The sequence below is a fragment of the Neomonachus schauinslandi genome, chromosome 10 (assembly GCF_002201575.2).
Source record: "Neomonachus schauinslandi chromosome 10, ASM220157v2, whole genome shotgun sequence".
NCBI lineage: Eukaryota > Metazoa > Chordata > Mammalia > Carnivora > Phocidae > Neomonachus > Neomonachus schauinslandi.
The window spans coordinates 70,480,265-70,502,462 of NC_058412.1; the positions used below are offsets into that span (position 1 = coordinate 70,480,265).

Here is a 22,198-nt window from a genome sequence, read left to right on the forward strand (position 1 = left end):
GTCCAATTCATTCCCTTTGTTTTTCAATATATCTAGTCCATTACTCAATCCATCTACTGAGCTTTTAATGACCTTGACTGTATGTTCTTTTCATTAATTCTTTTTAAAACTGTCTTTTTCACACTCTCCTGTCATGACTTCTAAACCTTTATCTCTGAACATTTCAAATATGCTTCTTTTTAAATCTTTTATGGTCTTATTTTAATCCTTAGTCATTGAGGTATAAATATTCTCTCTAGCGTGTTCTTTGTATGATTTATAACATTTACTCTCAGCCCATCTTAGAAGGGATGAGGTGTGCTCAGTTGGAGCCCCATGCTCTAGATATAGAAACACCTGAACACAGTTTCTCATTTGCTGCTGTCAAGCATTTTCATTTTCTCCAGTTTTGTTATGATCTTCCTATTAATTTTTTGGCTTGAGCTCACTGTACACAGTGGGTAGTATGAATTTTCATTCACATAATCACGTATCACTGGCCTAGTATTAAATACTTGCAGGTGACTATTTCTACCCAGGGCTTAAGCTGCTTCTTTGATGATTTCCTTAGCCACAAAGTGGAATTTTAGAGTCCCCATTTCTCTAATATGCACTTTCCCTAACTTGACTTTATGCAGATAATTCAGCTCTAGCTCTTCTCAAAAATAAATCTGCAATTTGGACTCATCCTCCCAAGTGGGTTTTGAAGCTCCAAGACCCAGCCATTAAGCTAATTAGAACTTTTCCTTGGTCCTTTGGTGCCCCTGTACATTGACCATTTTGACCAGGTTAGCAGGTGGAGTCACTTTCATTGTTTCTAAATTAGCTGTTTTGTGAATATTTATCCAATATTCCTATGTGTTTGAAGGAGAGAAGCCTCCTCTCCAATTTCCCTAATAGCCAGAACTCCCAACGTCACTCTTCCATTCTTTATAATAGTCCATCACCCTCTCCTGGCTCTCCTTTGAAAACAGGAAGAGGTCAGAGGGAGGTAACCAACAACTTAATGGAAGATTTAGTTTAGATTACCTTCTGCCTTGACAAACTGGGGCTTATCCCATATAAACAATATCTAAACATCAAATGCATTTAACACGAAAAACTGAAGAAGCTAAATCCTGTCATTCACATGTGCAAATAGCTGAGAATTTAAAACAAAGAAAAGGTAAGTATCTTGAAACTATGGGATGATAAGATGGGTTTGGAATAATGGATCTAAGAGTGGTAATTAAGTCCATTCACAAACTGGATGATTCATACCACCATAGCAAATCTAAGGCCAGGTAATATTATGACTGCTTTAGTTTTATACTTTGCCTTTAAAAAATATAGTTAACTTTTCAAAGCACTTTTCTATCTACCATTGATTTATCTGTTCAACACATGTTGCTAAGTTGATCCTCACATCATCTTAGAAAAGTGATAAATAGGTATTAACATCTTCACGTAAATCATGAACACTTAGACCCCATTTACATTAGTAGCCAGTGGGCCAACAGCTAGTTTGTAGGAAACTTAGTTTAAACATAGTTCTTCTAACTCCTGATCCTTTGCCCTGTCTAGCAGATAGCATTAAACTGGCTTTACTGGTTTACAGAAAGGTACTATTTGAGAAAAGTTAATTCAAAGATTGGATAGAGGAGTATCTGGTTGCTCCCCTTCTAAGTTTGACTTTCAGGTTGGTTCCATCCTTCCCTACTCCCCAACAGCACCAAGCCCATTCCAGCTTTCCCTTCCACTATCTTTAAGCAGGTTACATTTATGAGGCCTTTGTGTTTTGGGACAAGCATTAGCAAGAATCATTCTTTAGACTCCCCAAACCATAAGAGAATACAGAGTTCAAGTGTTTAACCAGCTTTTGAGAAACTGAGGTACCAAAGTAAAATAATATTGAACTGATGACTGGCAGCAACAATCCTTAGCAAGAGAGTCTATCCAAGCCTTTTTGAGTAAATCTTTGGGGGGCATTCAAAACTTCAACATGTTTAAGTTTAGGGTAGAGAATAATTATACAAATAAAGAACAGAAAGGATGAGTAGAGATGATGAAACACAGATCAAGGACAATAAATTCTTCTTTGGTGATAATAAATTTCAGACCCCTGAAGGAGGAAATAATTTTTTTGAGAGCAAAAGATCAGCCACTGTTTCTCTCATGACAATTTCTAGATATAGTTCTGGTAGAAAATATGAACAGTAATTAACCTTGTTGGAAGTCCATTTAATATAAATGGGAAAGGAGGTTGGTTAATGTCCACAGAAGAGAATCTTAAATGTACGGTAATTTATTTACCTCTGCAATCTACCATATATAATATCTACCTGTTTGCATTGACTGTGGGTGGTGGGATGAGATTGAAAATGGGAGGAAAAGAAGTGTTGCTCAAGTTTTAAAATTAAAGCTACATGCTTGAACATGTGGTGATGTTCACCTTAAACAGAATGTATCAAGTTCTACATCTTGTGATCTAAGAAATATCTAAAGCCCTATTTGCTCAATGATCTCTCCTACTGGCCTGCCAGAGTGCTTGAAATTCCCATCTTACTCGTGGTTTAAAAATTGCAATCCTTTATTCAAAGGCAAAGCTGATGCCTGGAAATATAAACCACCAGCACCCATGTAAGTCTTGAGCAGTCACCCCCTCGTGGTATTAGATTCCCTAGAAAGTTGAAATAAATGATCTCTTAGATCTCTCCTTTCACTGGGAAATTCTGTAGTTCTCTAATTCTCCAATATATTAAGCTCATATGCACTTGAGTTTTGATAGAGGACTAGGAATCAGGGTAAATTCACGGTCTTAAATCCCACTTGGGATAGGTGGGGTAAAGGGGTGGTTAAAGCCAACATAGGCATCACTACGAAGTTCCTTATGATCCAAAATGCTTTCCTAGTGATACTCCCAAGGAGTTACACCCCACAGCTTTGCACCTTGGATGGGCATGATGTTAATGTATATAAAGTGCTCCTTGTCCTTGGTCCCTTCTGTCACTGGTAAATACCCTTTGAAAATGAAAGGCAGTGTGAAATCAAAGAAAGCCCTTAAGAAGACTATGCCAACAGGAGCAAGTTGCATACAAGAAACTCCTTAGGACACCGTTAGTATTTCTGCCCTCTCCCCTCTCCTATAATCCTGTGATTTGTCTTTCCAGCAGCATATGAGAACACAGTTTATCTTTAATACAGCCACCCCATGTTCTAAAAGAAAAATGCTTTGTATAAAATATAAAGCCTATAAAGACCAGCATTAATGCTTGAAGACATTGAAAACATGTGGAATATCACAATGAATAGCTACCTGTATAAGTAAAAGAAGTACCCCACCAGCAGTTTTAGGGGAGGGGCACTGGAGGGGGTCATCCCCACAAAATAGAATTTTAAATTAATACAGCTTCTCACATTCATCCCCCATGCCTAAATTCTACCTCCCAGCACCATGTTATAAGTTAAATGTTACCCTCTATTTCTCCGGGGGAGAGAAATGCTGGGTGTATAGTAATAGCTTGGGGGTCAGTTTATCAAGTTGGTTATGAATTTTATCTCTAACACTAAGGAGAAAAATCATAATGGAAAGGAGGAAAAAGAGTACAGAATGAAACAGGGAGTGGGGGTATCCTCAAAGGAAAAATTAGTAATAACAGTAGTGATAATCATTCTAATCATTTCAAAAACACGGTTATGTGTTTAATGCTTTACTGTTTAACAAATGCTTTCACTGATACCACTTAATTTTGATTTTGGTGATATGAAATAGATGAGAGAATTGTTTACTCACTTCATACTTAAGATTTGTAAGGAATCTGTCCCAGGTCACATCACTGTAACAAAGTGGGAACCTGAAATTAGATACCAGCTGTTGATCCTGCAGGCACTGTTTTGTTCTAAAGATGTCTCAAGGGGCACCTGCATGGCTCAGTTTGTTAAGTGTCTGACTCTTGGTTTTGGCTCAGTTCTTGATCTCAGCATCATGAGATTGAGCCCCATGTCAGGCTCCTGGCTCAGTGGGGAGTCTGCTTGATATTCTCTCTCTCTCCCTCACCCTCTCCCCCCACAACCCACCCCCCGCCACACTCTCTCTCTAAAAATAAGTAAATACAGAGAAGCCTGGGTGGCTTGGTCGTTAAGCATCTGCCTTCGGCTCAGGTCATGATCCCGGGGTCCTGGGATCGAGCCCCATGTCGGGCTCCTTGCACAGCGGGGAGCCTGCTTCTCCCTCTCCCTCTGCCCGCCGCTCTGCCTACTTGTACTCTCTCTCTCCCTATGTGTCTCTCTGTCAAATAAATAAAATCTTTAAAATAAATAAAATAAATACATCTTTAAAAAAAATAAAGATGTTTCAAGGGCCACAGAGACTTTTTGTTGTAGAAGACATGTTTGGGGATGCTAACCACAGGTTTAGTGGGTCAGCTCTCCTTAAATACTCAGGATCTTGTTGGCATCAGGCGATGCTCTAATAGTCTGAAAACATGAGGCCTCATCTTGCCAGCTCTCAGGGGCCCCTGCTCGCATCCTCTCCCGTCTTAGAACTGGCTTCCTCCCATTCAGTTCTCAGGCAGAAAACAAGGAGCAGTGGAGGGGGAAAAGGAGTGTCAGGCAGAGAGTTAGTCCAAGTCTGCTCATGGACATTAAATATTTGAGCACTCTGGACTTTGGGTCTTGTCTCCTCAACACAAAAGCTCCCAGAGAGTATGACCTTATGTTTGCTTTCCACGATGTTGCCTTGTGTTTGAGCTGCATCTACAATTTGGCCACTAGAAAAAGGACCTCATTTCATCTTTTCCTTGACTGGGTGAGGACCCGGAGCTCATTTTTAACCACCCTTCTATGAAGTCATGGTAAGTCACAAATCTGATTTCAGGGGATCCAGAAAGGCCCAAAGCCTCCAAAAGTACTTCAGCTATGTGCTCCATTGTGCCTAAAATTACTTCAGCTATGTGCTCCGTTGTGCCTAAAATTACTTGAGCTATGTGTTCCACTGTGCCCAAAATACTTCCACTATGTGCTCCATTGTCCCCAGTGTTCATCTTGACTCTGGTTACATCTTTGCTCCCTGCTAAAATGTAATGCCCTCCCCCTCAATCAAGACTGTCATCAGTTTTCAGAGACACTTTGGTGTGAATGAGTGTTTCTTCTTTAAAGCACAGACTAATACAGGGAGCAGGAGAGAGAGGAAGTCACTGACACAGGTCCAGATGATGCAAGGTGCAAGGCCAACTATACTTCCTATGATGCCTGGAGCCAAGCTCTGCTCCCATGAGCCACTAGGCAAACTTGGTTGTGGACCATACCATTTCCTCTCAAATATCTTCATTCCCTATCTGCGCTGAAAAGAGCTCCCCTGTGTTTGCCTCTTTGTTAACAACCCCCTTCAGCTACTCTTTATCCTCCCTTTCAAGTTGGTGATTTTCAGTCTTTAGTTCTCTTAAGTTTTGGGAACTAGAAGAAAGAAAAAAACACAAGTGAACATCTCGTTGCCTTTGCTCCCCAGTTCCTGTTGGCAGATTATAAACTGTTGCTACTATAAGACATCTCTTTAGGTTACAGAAGCAGCAAGCAATAAAGGACTCACTCTCAACTCTAGGGAGAGATTTTCCAATAATTTTCTCATTTCTTCATTGTCCCTGCACCTCCCAGTTCTCTTTAAATACTATGGAGCATATTCTGTCACTGACCTTGTCTGATCATATTGATTGTCAGCAATTGCAGTCTAATTGAAAAGCAAGTTGCTAATGGTAATTCTTGTGTCTTATGTCTTACATTTAAAGACATAATGATCCTAAAAAGGGGGAAATTGCTTGTGGTTGGTGAAAGAGGAAAATATATACAAATTGTGCAACTAATACATTCAAGTGAATTCTGAAATCTAGAACAGGATTAGATGTAATAAATTGGTCCTAGAATTTCCACCAAAAGTACATTTGGTCAGAATGTTTTTCCTTTTCTCCAAATATTTATATTTTTAGGGGGGAAAAAAGTATCCTGGACGAGCAGGAAGGAGGTGACTATTCATAGCTAAACATGAGGTTTGAGATCATTAGCACAAAGATACCACATTTTGAGCTTAAAAGAACATCAGATGGGAGTAGGCAGTCCCAGGTTCTACTCCTCTAACTTGGTGTATGGCCTTAGGTAAATCACCGAACCTTTCTGTACTTTCTCATTCTTCCCTCCTAAACAAGATAACAGCTTTTGCTTCTTTTACTACTTTACTCAGTCAACAGTCACTTCTTCAACAGGAAGCCCTGCAATCAGTTGCAATGAAGACATTACAGTTTCCTATTAGATTAGAAGCTCCTTGAAGGCAGAAATTCTATTCTCTTGAATATGTCTGAAGAAGACAACTGCAGAGGAATTTGAGATTTGATGCCAAAAATACTAAAGCATTGTTAATGCCTATTCCCTTCAGCTTAATAGGTTCAGTACTATTGAGAGTGTGACACTGGCCACAGATCCAGCCCTTGGGAGCCTCCAGACAGAAGCACAGCCAGCAGAACTACAAGTCCAACAATGATAAAATACTCTGATAAAGACACAAGGAGTGTGCTAGGGAATCTCAGAGGAAAGCAAATGTCTTAATTCCAAGGATTAGAGAAGTCTTCCTTAGAGAAAACTATAAAGGTTGCCCTGAAAATTGGTGAGTTTCCTTCCTGCTCTGATACTTAGGTGTGAGGGGTAAAGTTTACTTTAATCAATGTAAGACAAAGGATCTCAAGTCTTGCAGATGTCATCTGTCCAATCAGCACACATTTGTGGAGTCCTGGCTGGGTGTAGAGGTGACAAATTATAAATACAACAAAGCCCTTGACCTCAAGGAATTTATAGTCACTAAACTAGACTCCAGAGCAAAATAATAATAAATACCATTTCTTTAACACTTACTAAGCTTTAGGTACTTAACATGTAATTATTTAGTATTTAAGCCTCACAAAGTTCTGCAAGGTAAATACTATTGTCCTCATTTCAGATATAAAGAAACTGAGGCTCAGAGAATTTAAGTAACTTTGCCAGCTTCACCCAGCTTGGATGAGTCTATGAGTACTTGTATGGGTCTACAATACTAGCTCTGTTGCCTGGTTCCTAACATAGATATCCCCTTTCCCTGGTTAGCCTTGACTCAGTTTCTACAGTCCCAGCAAAAAGCTTAAGTAGATGAATAAAAATGCACTCCTATCATCATGAAGAACATCTTCACCTAGACCAGTTCAGTTATTAATTACCCATGTAAATACAGCTTCTTGTTCCTTTGTTACTCTATCCGTTTGAGGAAAAAATGAGAAGATGCATGTGTAGGACATGAAAATCTAGTAAATCTAGAAGATAACTACTCAAGGGCCTTCCTTCCTTTGCTGATACTCTGAAATTCTCCTTTCAGGCATGTTACAAAGCAAAAAACATACCCTAAAAGAGGTCTTCCTAACAAGATCTTTGTTACTTGAAATTATATTAGTAAAGGACAAATGTGCATTTCACAAATTACACACGTGCATAGGAGTACAGAAGTTCCCCCCACCAGAAGCTGCTAAAGGGAGGAAATATGGATTCTTTTCTTCTGCCCCACAGCCAACACCCTACACTTCAAGAGGAATAATCCCACCATTATTTGTTTTGCCTCTCTCTAAGCTTTTGTTTAAACAAAGGTTTCCAGGGCATAGAGAAGGCCTGAATATCTACTGAACTGGATTGATAAGGACACCCAAAATTTTGGGAATCAACCGGCTAAATCAGACTCATGTTGAAAGACAGTCCACTCTCCTCCTCACTTTTTTTTTTTAATTTTATTATGTTATGTTAATCACCATACATTACATCATTAGTTTTTGATGTAGTGTTCCATGATTCATTGTTTGCATATACCACCCAGTGCTCCATTCGATACGTGCCCTCTTTAATACCCATCGCCAGGCTAACTCCATCCCCCCATCCTCCTCACTTTCTAAAACAATGGCATTTTTCTCCAGGCAGTGAGAAAGTCTCATAACATAGAATCTCTTTCAAGACTTACTTCCTTTTTCCTGACCATACAGGTGTCTTTGCTATAAAAATAGGGACACGTTCAGTACCAATGTGAGGCAAAGGTAGCCTAAGAGTAGGGATTTTGACTACCATTTGATGTGAGATGGAGAAATCTGCTCAGAAATTGACATAAAATCAATGAAATATGTAGTCAGTAAAAAGGCCCCTGAATTTCTGAATTCAAAAAAATTCAGAAAATGTAGCAAAGGGCAGGATGGTATCAGTTTTCCACCTAGGATGCTTATGAGGATGCTACACTCATGCATGCCAAAGAGGAAAATAAGAATCAATCCAACTCAAATTCAGAAGTGGCCAAATGTGAGCTGCTTCTTATTCCTTCACTGCAGCCCATAAAAGAGGCACTTTTATGCCAAGAATAAGAGTTAATGAGGTGGAAAATGGTGGGGCATAAAAGGGAGAGTAATTATGAATTACAGAGTGAAAACAGAGACTGGAAGGAGAATGAAAGCCATTTGGGGAAGAGCAGATTATGTTATGGGGCTGGGAAGGGTGCAAAAAAAGGCATAATAGATCCCCAGAGATAATTATTAAGGAAGCTTTTGGGGTGTTATGGGGCGACAGAAGTGTACAGGAAAGCCTGCAATAATTGCCACACACACACACTTGGTGTTTCTCTTGGTAAAGAGGCTCAAGATATATGACAAGGAGGAATTCAACACTGACTTACAGGGGGATCAATGGAGCCCTCTTTAAGCTGACAATAAAACAAGCACTGTCTTCAGGAGAATAATGGCTCGGACTAGGGGTACCTCTTTCCTTGTCCAGGGCTCAGGAAGAATGGCCCTTGCTGGCTATCTCACAGAGCTGCTCCCAAGGAAACAGATGCAGTACCTTAAGAAGGATGCTCCATGGAGCCCTTCACCCCAGCTTGTTAGAAACAGAAGCTGGCTGTCATGCAGGACTGCTGACGATGTGGCTGGCTGCCTTTTAATAACAGAATCACAGAAATAATTAAAATCACTGAATTCTAGGGCTAGAAACGACCCACAAGATCATCTGGATCAACAGTGTTATTTTATAGATGAGGAACAAAGGCCCAGAGAAGGTAACTGATTTGACTCAAGCAGAGTGGTTAATTAGTGGCAGAGTCAAGACTAGAACCTAGGTCTCCTGACTCCAGTAAAGTAATAAAAATAATGGTAAGCAGTATAACCTTTGCATAACACTATGCGGTTTTTTTTCTTCTGTATGACATACATTTTTCATATGATCTTCGATAGCCTGCCCAACTACAAAGAATCGAGTATGAAATATACTGAGGTACAGAGGAACTTACCAACATCTTACCGCAGGAAATGGATCTCAGAGAGCTCCAGTGATTTGCCAAAGTGAGGAAGGACTTCCTCCTACCCACTCAAGAGACCCTGCCTCATGCAGCTCCACATTGCTGTAGTTCAGAGAGCTAGAGGTTCAAATTTCTTAATCTGAACACCCCTCCCTGGGTCTGTGTGCTAATGGATTTAGTAGTCCCCATTGTGAAAAAGTTGTTCTTTCTGGCATGCTAGTGTGTATTCTTTCATGACATAATTGAAAAAGAAAAAACCAAGGGTCCATAATTCAGGAAGGAGCAGCCCTCTGGTGTGTTCACAGCAAGAGGCCACACAACTCCATCACAGGTAGTAAATACTGTATCACTAAGTTTAAAATAGGTCTCTAGTAAATGAAGTCAAATAGATGCTTAGTTTTGAGGGGAATTTTTTTGGTTGTCTGTCTTCTTCCAATGTAGCCCAGCAGCACTCCTACCTGACTCCTAATTGAAAGGTCAACAAAAATTTAAACACTTAGTGTATATACACCCATTTTTCACCAGATGGTAGATGCAAAACTCACATGTGCCCTGATGGGAGGAGATTTGTTGGGCAAATACTAGATACCATTCAGGATGCTAGAGTCTTAGGTATTAGAATGGATAGATGGCAACAGCAAATTCCAAAATGTCAGGGACTTTAAAACTAAGTTTCTTTGTCACCCAGTAGTCACATCACACTTTATTTAGGATGCCAGGGCAACAGCAGCTTCACCATCTTTATTCATGGCTTCCAAGTTTGCCCTGGACATCTCCAGCCAAGTTCGATGGAAAGGAGACAGAACATGGAGGAACATATATGAGGGGCTATGGGCCAGGCCTAAGGTCGCACACAACACTTCTGCTCACATTCCATGGGAGGAGTCTCCTCCTCACAAGATGATGCCTAACAGCAAAATTGGCCAGAAAATGTAGTCTAGCTATGTACCCAAAAATAAGAGAGGAAAAACAGATTTTGATAGACAGCTAGAAATCTCTTCATGCCATGTGTTATATCCATAATTCTCATAAAAACCCTAAGAGGTAGTTATAATGATCCCCACTGGATTAAATAAGTCTTATGAGGGTTAGCTGACTTATTTAAGATAAAGGTAGAATTTTAGTTCAGGTCTGTTTGTCTTCCAGGTACGTGTTCACATACAGTCATATGTGTATGTGAGGTAAGACAAATAAAAGGCAGCAGAACCTTAATAAAACAAGATCATTAGTGAGATTACCCATGTAGAGCATTTCACACTATGCCTGCAATACAACAAGTGTGTAAGAAAGGTTATTATTATCATTATTATTGCTGCAGCCTGGAGTTACACAGCTCAAACTTCCACATGCTCCAATCCTACAGATAATTTATCATGGTGTGTGTGTCAGAAGCACCACCTACCTTCCCATCTCCCTTTCTTTGGCCTCTGCTGAAGCTGGCAAACTACACTGAAGCCAAGTGACCCAATCAACATCCCTTCCCTTTCTTCTCTACACACAGTCTCCACTCCCTTATACATTCCCAACCCCTTGTCTTCCATCACCTAGAACTCCATAAATTCCTGTTTAAACAATTTCCAACAGGCATACAGAGTAATAAAGGAACTACTTTTTTAACTTCTAACTCCAATATCATTCTACCTCTAGAAAATCTCTTTCCCTTTCCCCCCTGCTCTTTCTCCTTCCTTCTCTATCATCCTCCTAATTCCATTTGCTTTTCCAAACAACAATCCTCATGGCTCCCAGGCCTAAGTACTAGCTACCCTCCTAAATTTGGGTAGAGATGAACTCCTAGGGCATCACTTTTTACTCTACCTTTGTGTCCACTACCCACTCCTTTTTTATTTTCTTGCATATTATATACATAACCTTGGATTTACCCCAAAATTTTAAGTAAATCATTGAGACACTTAATTGTTTGAAAAAAGAGGACTCATGACCCACATCAAACTCCCCCTGAGTCATCGCATGACTGTTAATAACTAAAGCTCTAGCTAAAATTGCAAAGAGCCATAATTACAATAATGATGGTAGGGAATGAAAACTTTTGCAAGAAACACTGAAAACAAGTAATTGAGAGGACTTAGGATCTGTTAAATGTTGAAGAGGAGTTAGAGGTGACCCCAGGTGACCCCAGTTTGCATTGGTCTAGTGAACCAATAGGGATGACAGAACTGTTGGCTGGACTAATTAAATGGGGAAGGGAGGAGAGTTGGGGGAGGAAATAGTAAACCTGCTCTAGACTAGTTGTCCATGAAGTGTTCACAGAACATGTAGTATAATATGGCTTTGGTAATTGCATACATGGACTCTGGTCTAAGAGAGAAATATGTCCCAATAACATGTGAAGCATCAACAGAGAGGTTCTAACAGGGAAAGCTTGACAAATACAAAGATGGAGCTTCATAAATGCTGACATTGAGAGGGCATGAGAGAGAAAATATGGTATATGAGGACAAAGAATTAAATGTATTGAATCCTTACTCTGTAACCTGCTCTGCTTGCTCTATGTTGGGCATCCCTCCCACACTTTCCTCCACTTCTATTCTATTGCACTTTTGCACTCACAACATCTCATGCATGTTGCTTCCATGCAACAAAACTGCTAATTCTTGGGAGACAGTTCTTTCTTTTTATGTGCTCTTACATGCTCTACACTTGCATAGAGAATGTACTAAAAAAGCACTTATCATATGAGTCACTGCTTGAGACTTTATCTGTGAAAGGTGATTTTGCACGTTGACATATTGCCTTGCCAGAACTCCAGTACGATGCAGCATGGAGGAATGGGGTGGTATTTAGTTGTTTTATAGGCATATCACTCCCAAAAGGATTTCTACTCTAACAGGATTTTCTGAAGTGGAAATAGTTTTCCAACTCACTGTAAATATGGCCTACCTGATTTCTGCCATCTTTTTGAGGCCCCATGATCATATCCAAGGTCGACTTTACTTACTGGCTCTGTGGTAATTGGGGAAATTACTTACCCTCTATATGCCTCTTTTTCCTCTTCCGTAAAAGGAATAAGAGTGATACAACCCTCATAGGGTTGTTATGATGATTAAGCAATCTAATAAATATGAAGCACAGAAAAATTGGCAAATAAGAGCATAATAAATGTTAGCTATTATGACTGATTTTTAGTCTTTTTTCCTCATCTGCTGTGGGAAATGAGGGAAATACATTACTTCAAAATATAATTACTCAACGTTTTAAATTAAGACAAAACTAAAAATGGACAAAATCGTTTGCTGTTGATGTATTTGAAAATGAGTTGTATTCAATTGTCTCCGATTGAGTCATAGAGGGTATTTTATCAATCTCATTTTGGGGCCTTATTTATAGCATCTTTAGCAAAGACTCACCTAACCCAGGAGGAGGAAGCAGATGTGACATCTCAGAAAAGGAAGGCATCTACCTGCTGCCACCGAGGAGGGAAGAGGAGCCCTTTGGCAATAGCCTTACCACACAATGACTCCAAGTCCCACTCTGTATTGACCCTGTCCTAAAGGGGAAAACACCCTTTTTAGGTTATGCCTTCATTGACAGAGACATCCTTATTGGGGCACCTTTATGCACTGCCCACTCTTTGATGGTCATTAGACCAGCAGTGGGTCTCTGTGGGAAAAACTCAGAATGGAGGTTAGGGCAATGCTATATATCACCTAGTTTAAGAATCTAATCTGTAGATGGGGTTGAGAGAACTATTCCTAGGACCTTTGCTAACACCATTTTCCCAGTACAGTGGTTGGCCTGCTCAGTATCTCCCAGCTACAGAGGAATTCAGTCCTAAACTCCAGAAGAGGGCAGGCGGTCTGGCACGCATGGTGATATCTGGAATTTACCATGTGATGAACATTGTGCTTTCACACATACCATCTCATTTAGACCCTTTGACAACCCTGAGAGGTAGTCATTATTCCATTTTATAAACAAGGAAACTGAAGCTCAGTGAGACTCCCTAACTTGTCCCCAGTTACACAGCTAGTAAAAAATGGAGGCAGGATTCAAACTCAGGTCTCTGTTTTAGCCTCTGGATCTGACCTTAAGAGAATTCTAGATGAGAGGGTTAAGTACGTGTTCGGAAACCGTTACGAAATTTTCTGAAAGGCATTTTCACTGGAATTTTCACCTGACCTGTTATGTATTTTTTAAAATTATATAGCACATGTCCAGAAGAATTTGGAGCGTAGACATAGGATAGAAATACAGAAAATCACATAGTGTGTGTGTGCGTGTGTCTGTGTGTGTAATGTGTGTTATGTATATTATAAGCATGTTTGACATTTAATATGTAATAATTATAATATATGTACTATATGTAAAAGCATATTCTTCATATATCTGCAGCTATATTCAAATGCAACATACCAACCATCCTTTTTCTTTTTTCCATTAACTCAGATGTAGCCCAACAAATAAAGATAGCACCAGTTAAAAGAAAGCCTAGAATACTAACTTAGCGATGATTGCTAAAACCTAAGACCAATTTTATTCATCTTTTAGATCCTCAGCACCCAGCCTAGTGCCTTAAACACAAAGGCTGCTTAATCAAAATCTGTTGAACATTTGAATTCATTCTTAACTCCTTTAAATATTCACTCCAAGTTTCTGCTAAACAAGAAGATTCCTTCCTGTGCTAATACACAATTTGATTTGTAAATACTCTGTTTACTGCAAGTTTTCAAGAACACAGCTTTCTTGTGCAAGAGCCAAGGTAGAAAAATCTTTTATAATCTTTCAAAGGTAATTCATCCATTCATCAAACATTTGGCTGGTAGCAGGAATACTAAGATAAAATGCAATGTCGCTGTCCTCTTTGCCTAGTGAAGGAGACAAACCAGAGTGCAAATTCAATACAGTATGTGAGGGCTACAACAGAGGATGTATGTGGGGATCCCAGACCACGGGGACTCAAGGAAGGAAAACAATCAACTTAATTTAGTCTGAGGTTATTAAAAACAAAAGAAATTTGATATAGTGAATATTAAAAATACTTTAATGCAATTGAATCCCCTAATGTGCCGAGTTAGGGAGGGGTATTTGGATATATTACGGGGAAAATGCTCTGTGGAAAGTCAAGGGAGGAGGGAAAAGAAGAGGCAGACCCAATTGGAGAGTATTTCCTACGTTGGGGGGAGAGAAAACAACAGCAAATTCATTTCCACCGGTATTTAATTTCTTATTCCACCCCAATTCGTAGATGTCATTGACATTCTAGTGAGACCTTTAACTTCTGGTGACCGTTTTTTAGTTATTCCTTATCCTGTAAACCCATAGCACCTCTGCTCTGAATCAAACAGTCTCAGCATTTGGCAAATAAGTATCAGGCGAAATGGTGGACAAATTAGTACCCCTCTATGATAGTTTGAAATTTTATGCTAGACCTGGCTGAATTCTACATGCTCATTCATTCCCTAAAGTCCCTCCTACTGAACACCCCACCCCCTTCCATCAAGTGTACCTGTATATAAATACCACTCCACTGACCAGAAGAATGCACATCTGGAGTAGAATTTGTGGCTTGGAAACTCACTGCAGAGACAATGCTCTGAAAACCTCCAGTATCTCATGCAAGCGCATCTCCCTTTCCTTCGAGGAAACATGGAATTTCATGCACAGAAGAGACCTTAAGAGTCATCTTCTCTAATCCCCAATCATAGAATCATACCAGTCATCTCTGCTGTTTCCTCCTCCATGGGTGTTTTGTCAAAGACTTCCCTCTCGGAGCCACAGGGAGGTGGGAAATGCTGTGACCCAGAGAAATAGAGCTAAAGGCATCCAGAAACTATTAGTACGACAGACCAAATATATGTATGTGCTCCTTATATGCTGTGTATTAAATGTGAAACTCCATAGGACAAAAGCCTAACTCACAGACAAGCTAGCCTTGGCTGAAATTTGGGCATGCTGCCTACAGAAAAGGGGTGAAAGACACTGAAGACAAGTGTCATCTCCTTTGCAGTTTTGCAGATGCCATTTCTGGACCTGAAGACTACTTTTCCTCCATCTACTCATCCATCCACTAAACATTTACTATCTATTACATGCCAACTTACCACTAGATGCCAAAGATACAAAGATAGATGAATAAGATACCATCAGGAATTCAAAGTCAAGTTGGGGAATTAGACAATGACCGCACACCCCCCAACAAAAAAAAGAGCAATGACAAAAAAATGTAATTCCTTTAAGGGAACAATCAAATAAGTCTTGTGAGAACTAGAAGTTAGGAAAATTTCAATGAGAAAAAAAGAGGAGGCTTTCCAACAGAGATACAGAGTTTTTAAAATCAAGTGCCTCACTCCCCTTGGTTTAATTTAATTGAACTCCTCTATCATGTTTTTCATATCCAACCATGTGTGTGATGTGGAGAAAGGTCTGGTGGGGTGTTAGAACCATTCTTCTAAAGAGCCTTGCAGTCAAAACCAGCACTATCCCCATCACCTGAGGTATTAGAAATGCCGAACCTCCAGCCCCACTCAAGATCTTCCCACGGAGAAGCATTTGAACAAGATTCCCAGGTGATTCATCTGTGCATGAACAATTGAGAAGCACTATCCTAGAAGATGAGTAGAGCCTCATCTCTGGAAATAAGCTTTCCACAGAGTCAGGATCTCTCACCCAATAAGAGTGTCATTCAATGTCTACATTGAACATTTCCCAAACTTTCTGATCTCAGAATCCCTTTACACTCTTAACAGTTATTAAAGACACCAAAGAGATTGGGTTTATGTGGGTTATAGCTACCAACATTTACCATACTAGAAGTTAAAACTGGGAAACATTTTGTCAGTCCATTTTAAAACAATAAATCCCTACATGCTAACATAAATAATAATTGTTATGCAAAATAACGGTCTTTTCAAAAAAATTAGTGTGTAGAGTACCATGGTTTTACATATTTGCAAAAATTTTCAGCATCTGGCTTAACAGAAGATAGATGGAATCTCATCTCTGCTTCTCCATTACAGCTGTTGCCATATTACACATTGAGTAACCCCTAGACTCCACTATATCCTCAAGGAATAAGAGGGAAAAAGTTCTATTTTAGCATTATTATGAAAATTCTTTTGGCCATATAGACCACAAGATCACACTTAGAACAGCTAATCTATCACATCCCTAGAGCTCTCCTCTCCTCACAAACCTTTTACCTGTTGCCTCTAAGAAAACACCATCACAGCGGGAATAGTGTCAATTGCAATGATTTGTCACAATTGCAAAGAAAATTCTTAACTGAAGTTATTGAGACAAAGGATGGTTTCTTAATTATCCAAGTTGTTTGGATGCAAAGATTCCACATCCTCCCTTCAAAGACCAATTTAATGATCCTCACAACTGAGTATTATCTTAGTCAAGTCAGGTAACCTTTGTTAAACCTCTCTGGAGAGTATTGGCACCACTAACTCCAGTTTACAGGTACACTAAAAATGAAGGGAAGCTATGCATAATCAAAAATACTGTCAATTATCGATACTAAAGTGTTCTTACATACTTTCCACAACAGCTCTTGCTACACATTTAACATCTGAAATGTTGCGACTTTTTGTTTAAATGTTTTTACTCATGAAAAATTAAACCTAACTAGTGCCTTTTCTGTTTTACTCCTGCTTCCATGTTAGATCTCTGGTTTATCTTGCTACTATTTTGCCTCATTATCTCTCATTATCTTGTGCTCCAAGAACCTTATTTGTCTAATTTATTGTCTCAGTAACCAAGGGAAAATTGGCCCTTCTTGCTCCTGAAGCAAACTTTAAAACAAAATTCATAGATCTAAAAAGCACCTTAATGATCATCTAGTCCAGCAGTTCTCCATCTTTCCTGTATATGGGTATCCCCATTGCTTGGAAAATTAAAGGGAGAAAAAAATAATATCAGAGTCCCACTCCAGACTAAATAAATCCAACTCTTTGGTATGGATCCAGGCTTTGGAATTTTTTTTAAGGTCCACCAGAAGATTCCAACATGCAGTCAGATTTGAGAAACTATGATAAAGTCCAATTATTCACTTTACAGATGGGGGGGCAGTGATGACCAGGAGGGGAAGAATGCTTACTTAGAATCACCAGGATAGAACTAGGATTTGAACACTACCTCTGGGCAAAAAACATGACCAAGATTCTTCTATTAATTCTCTTAATTCAGAGCTCTTGAAACACAAACAAAAAGTTTATTCTCTTTCCCTTGCATAAAAGTCATCTTTCAAATAACTTTATTTATGTTCTATACACAATAAAATAGATGCACCCATTTCTTAAAGATTTTATTTATTTGAGAGAGAGAGAGAAGGGGCATGAGTGGGGAAAGAGGGAGAGGAAGAAGGACAAGCAGACTCCTCACTGAATGAGCAGCCTGATGTGGGGCTCAATCCCAGGACCCTGAGATCATGACCTGAGCCAAAGTTAGATGCTTAACCAACTGAGCCACCCAGGCACCCCAAGATGCATCATTTTAAGTTTAAAGTTTAACAAGTTAGGCAAGCATGTACACTCATGTTACTACTTCCCCAATCTTGATATAGAACATTTCCATCACCCCAGAAAGTTTCCCCCCACCTCCTGTCAGCAACATCCATCCCAGACCCCAGGTGACAATTACTCTGATTTCTGTCACTGTATCTTAGTTTTTCCTGTTTTAGAACCTTATATAAATGGAATTATACAGTATGCATTCTCTTATTCAACATAATTTTTTAAAAATTCAGCCATGCTGTATCCAGTTTGTTGCATTTTATTGATGAGTAGATTTTCATCATATGGATATTCCAGTTTATCCATTGGGTTGTCCCCAGTTTGGGGCTATTACAAATAAAGCTGTAATGAACATTGATCTACAACTCTTTGGGAGGGCATACATTTTTATTTATCTTGAGTTAAAATACAGGAGTGGAAATACTGGGACCAAGGTGGCCTGAGAGGCAGGATGTGTAAAAGAAAGTGTTGCAGGGGCGCCTGGGTGGCTCAGTCATTGGGCGTCTGCCTTCGGCTCAGGTCATGCTCCCGGGGTCCTGGGATCGGGCCCCACGTCAGGCTCCTCGCTCAGCAGGAAGCCTGCTTCTCCCTCTCCCACTGCCCCTGCTTGTGTTCCCTCTCTCGCTGTGTCTCTTGCTCAAATAAGTAAAAAAAAAAAAAAAAGTGTTGCCACTCTGCAATCATCCAGAGGTGATTCTGCATACAGGTGGGGTTGTTTATTCACATGGAGATCAAAATACTTTACAGGCATGTCAAAAGGATTAGAGAGAATGTACATGGAGTAGCTGGTAAATACAGATATGTAATTAATGATAAGAGAAATAACTAGAGATGGCACTAGGTTGGACTAGAACAAGATCTCTGAGTTTCTCAGTGATCTGCTTTTCCAGTGCTGCACATTGTTCATCTCTCCTCAACCCTCATCCAGTCAAAGGCTCCCCCTCCCCCTACACAACCCCAACACCCTCTCCTGTATTTGAGGGTGAGGCTATAAAATATGAACTACCTTCTGAAATAATTTTGAAGTGTTCTTTGGCATTCAAGTCTAATAATTTGTAGTTCTCTTTGACAAAAGGATGGAAGGAAGGAGGGGTGGAGGGGGAAATCCAGATAAGGGAACTCTCAGCACATGAATTCAGGAAAGGAGAAATGTCTACCTATTAGGCAATATTAGGCTGAGAAATTACCATGAGTGGTGAACCAAACCTACTGGTAGCAGTAAGTGAACCTGGAAATCATTTTTGGAAGATATGGCCCCATTTGGATTTAAGCCCGCTCATCTGGTTCTTCCTCCATGACCTCCCTTTCCCTGTGCAACTTTTCACTCAACTCCTTTAAGTGTTCAACTTAACAGCTTCTTTTTCGAGGTCTACCACCCCTTTCCTACCCCTCCTCATTCCTGTACCTCCCAGTACTCCTTCCACTTGTAGGACAGAGGAGCAAAATAAATGGCCAATAGCCAACATGTTCTATCACTCACTCACACACACACACACCACCACCACCACCACCACCACCCATCTATGTTCAACTATAAAAATTATGAAGACTCAAGTTTATCAAGTGAGTCATGAAAGACGCTATCATAGAATAAGAAGGCTTTTTTTCTCTCACAAACTGTCTCCTCGCTTGTGAGAAGTGACCCACCACCACTGAGTTGACAAGCTCCAGATGTCACCAGCCCCCCCTCACTGAGATGACTGCTGATCATAATCACACCTCCCCTGTAAAACATCCTCCCCGCTCTGCCCATTAGGCTTTCCCCTGATCAAGAGCCTTTCTAGAACTCTTCAGCGAAACCCCAGGCCAGCAGACAGTGCTTCTGCTTCTGCCTCAGCCAATTTGAAAGCATGCTGCCTATGAGATTTCCTGAGACACTCAGCTGCCACATTAAAACTGCATGAACCTTCCTCTGGAGACCTAATAATAGCACGTTTCATCTGTGAGCCACTTTATAAACATTAAGTGATTAAGCCACCCTCTATCTTCTCAAGCTCTGGGCTTTGGCATAGTGGACTTCACTCTCCACTGCCCTCAAATTACTCCCGCAGGAAAAAACAAAAAAAAAAAAACAACAAAAACACCCTGAAACCTGAAAGATCTTTTCTGGGTATTTTAGGCCAAGACATTAAGACGGAAGGCCTTGCAGTAACAACCCCTACTTGGCTAATAATATGGAGGGGGAAGGTATTTAAATCCACACTCCTTTTAAAAGAGACTGAATTGAGGTTCTCATCTCCCAAACCTAGATTAGCAGAGAGAAGAACTTGACTCCATGGTCTAGAGCAAGGTTACTGAACTAGAGCCCATGGCACCAAATCCAGCCTGCAAACCCCACAGGATCTTATATAGGATAACCCCTATATTTTTATAAATAAAGTTTTATTGGAAGGCAGTCATGCTCATTCATTTACTTGTTATCTATGGCTACTTTTGCACTGTATTATCAACTGAGCAGTTGTGATGGAAACCAAATGACCCACAAAGCCAAAAAATAGTTACCATCTAGCCCTGTAGAAAAACTTTGCTGACCCCTGCAGAGTCTAAGGAACCTAAAGTTTATTCTCATCCTGTATATTCCCTAAATATCTTTAATCAATTCTCCTTCCCTTTCTGGGCTTCAGTTGTTACATCTGTAGACTGAATATTCTCTAAACTAACTAAGCCATCACCTTAGGCTTATTCTCTCATTGTTCTCTAAGTATTAGCATCTCGTGTGTTAGCTTCGTCTCATTATTACAGCTTACATCTTTGAGGGCAGGAATAGAGTTGTGTGTGTCTCATGAATCATTGTAGGCAGGAGGCTCTATGCTGAGCCCTAAATCCATCTGTGGAGTATAACTGAACTGACTTGAATCATATGGTTTTTTGTTTTTTGTTTGTTTGTTTGCAGAGAGATCTCACAGAATGAAGTCTTGGAAGTGATAGAGGCAAATGTGTTCTCCAACCTGTCCAAATTACATGAAATGTAAGCAAGATCCTGTGGGGTTTGCTCATGATCGTTGGCAACAGCCTTAAATTTTGTGTATATCCCTGGAAGGCCCTATCTCTGCTCAATCCTTGGATCTCTAGAAATTCATTTTAAGGGGTTCCTGGGTGGTTCAGTGGGTTAAGCATCTGCCTTCTGCTGAGGCCATGATCCCAGGGTCCTGGGATTGAGCCCCACATCAGACTCCCTGCTCGGCAGGGAGTCTGCTTCTCCCTTTCCCTCTGCCTCTCCCCCTGCTCATGCACTCACACGTTCTATCTCTCTGTCTCAAATGAATAAAATTTTTAGAAAAAATTTCATTTTAAGATGTCAAAGTCAGCCCAAAAGGCACTGTCATGTGTCTCTCTGCCTGGTGATCCAGGTACCAGCTCAGAGCCTAGTCTTGTCCGCTCCCTCCCTCCCAGATTTTCTTCAATAGACCCAAGAACCTTGTTCTGTGACTGAAGATACCTCTATCTCATCTTCTCATTTAAAATTATTCCAGAGTCAAAGTCCAAAATAAATCCCACATAATGTAGTTAAAGATAAGCAATCCTCACTTGAATACTAGCCCATGCCATACATCACGATGAAACCTTGGCCAAGATACAAAATCATTCCAAGACTTAGTTTTCTAACCTCTAAAATGAGAATAATAATAAAAGTGCATGGCACAGGATCACTGTGATGAATAAAGGAGGTAAATATAAATTAGATCTAACACATCAACTGGCATAGAATAAGTATGTCATAACAATCCTTGGTTCCTTATTATAACCCAATTTGCTTTCTCTTTTGACATTCTAGTTTTACACACCTGTCAATATTCATACAGATGCACTTGTTTCATACCAGCCTATAATTACAATAAATTAATTCATAGAATCATAAAATGTCAAGGCCAGAAGAGACTGTAGACTATCTGGTCCCTATTTTTCCAAAATATATTCTGTTTATCATTAAACACTTGGGAAATTAAGTGTTTTTTTAATTTTATTATGTTATGTTAATCACCATATATTACATCATTAGTTTTTGATGTAGTGTTCCATGATTCATTGTTTGCGTATTAAGTGTTTTTTAAAAAAGGTAAATGACTCGATGGTCAAATAAGATTAGGAAATATTGGGCAAATAAAGTTAGATTCACTTACTATAAGAAAACTCAGAACCTATAACATGCAAATATATACTTAGAATCTCCAAGGAGGATATTTTATTAAGGGTTCTCAACCAATATCACTGGAAAGGTTTCTTCTGTGGGGCATGTATTAATATCTCACAAAATTCCCACAGAACATAGTTAGGAGAGCCACTGAACCACTTTTCTTAGCATTACAGATGAGGATGAAAGACACAGAGAAGTTGCAAGACTTATCTAAAGTTACCCAGCCAAATCCATAGCAGGATAAGGACTTGAAAATAAATCCCAATTCTGGTATTTTTTTAAAAACCTCTTAGC

At 39.8% G+C, this 22,198-nt stretch overlaps 1 protein-coding gene across 3 annotated transcripts in view; it reads left to right on the plus strand.

Annotated features, from left to right (window-relative positions):
* The window catches only part of FSHR (follicle stimulating hormone receptor), a 165,075-nt gene that overhangs the window by 94,447 nt on the left and 48,430 nt on the right, over positions 1-22,198 (plus strand). For 2 of the 3 annotated variants that reach the window (XM_021701174.2, XM_021701176.1), the window contains exon 3: positions 20,663-20,737. The exons of the other annotated variant lie outside the window; for it this stretch is intronic. In XM_021701174.2, the coding sequence (XP_021556849.1) occupies positions 20,663-20,737 (75 nt within the window). The remainder of the gene's footprint in view (positions 1-20,662; positions 20,738-22,198) is intronic. 3 annotated transcript variants of the gene reach the window in all.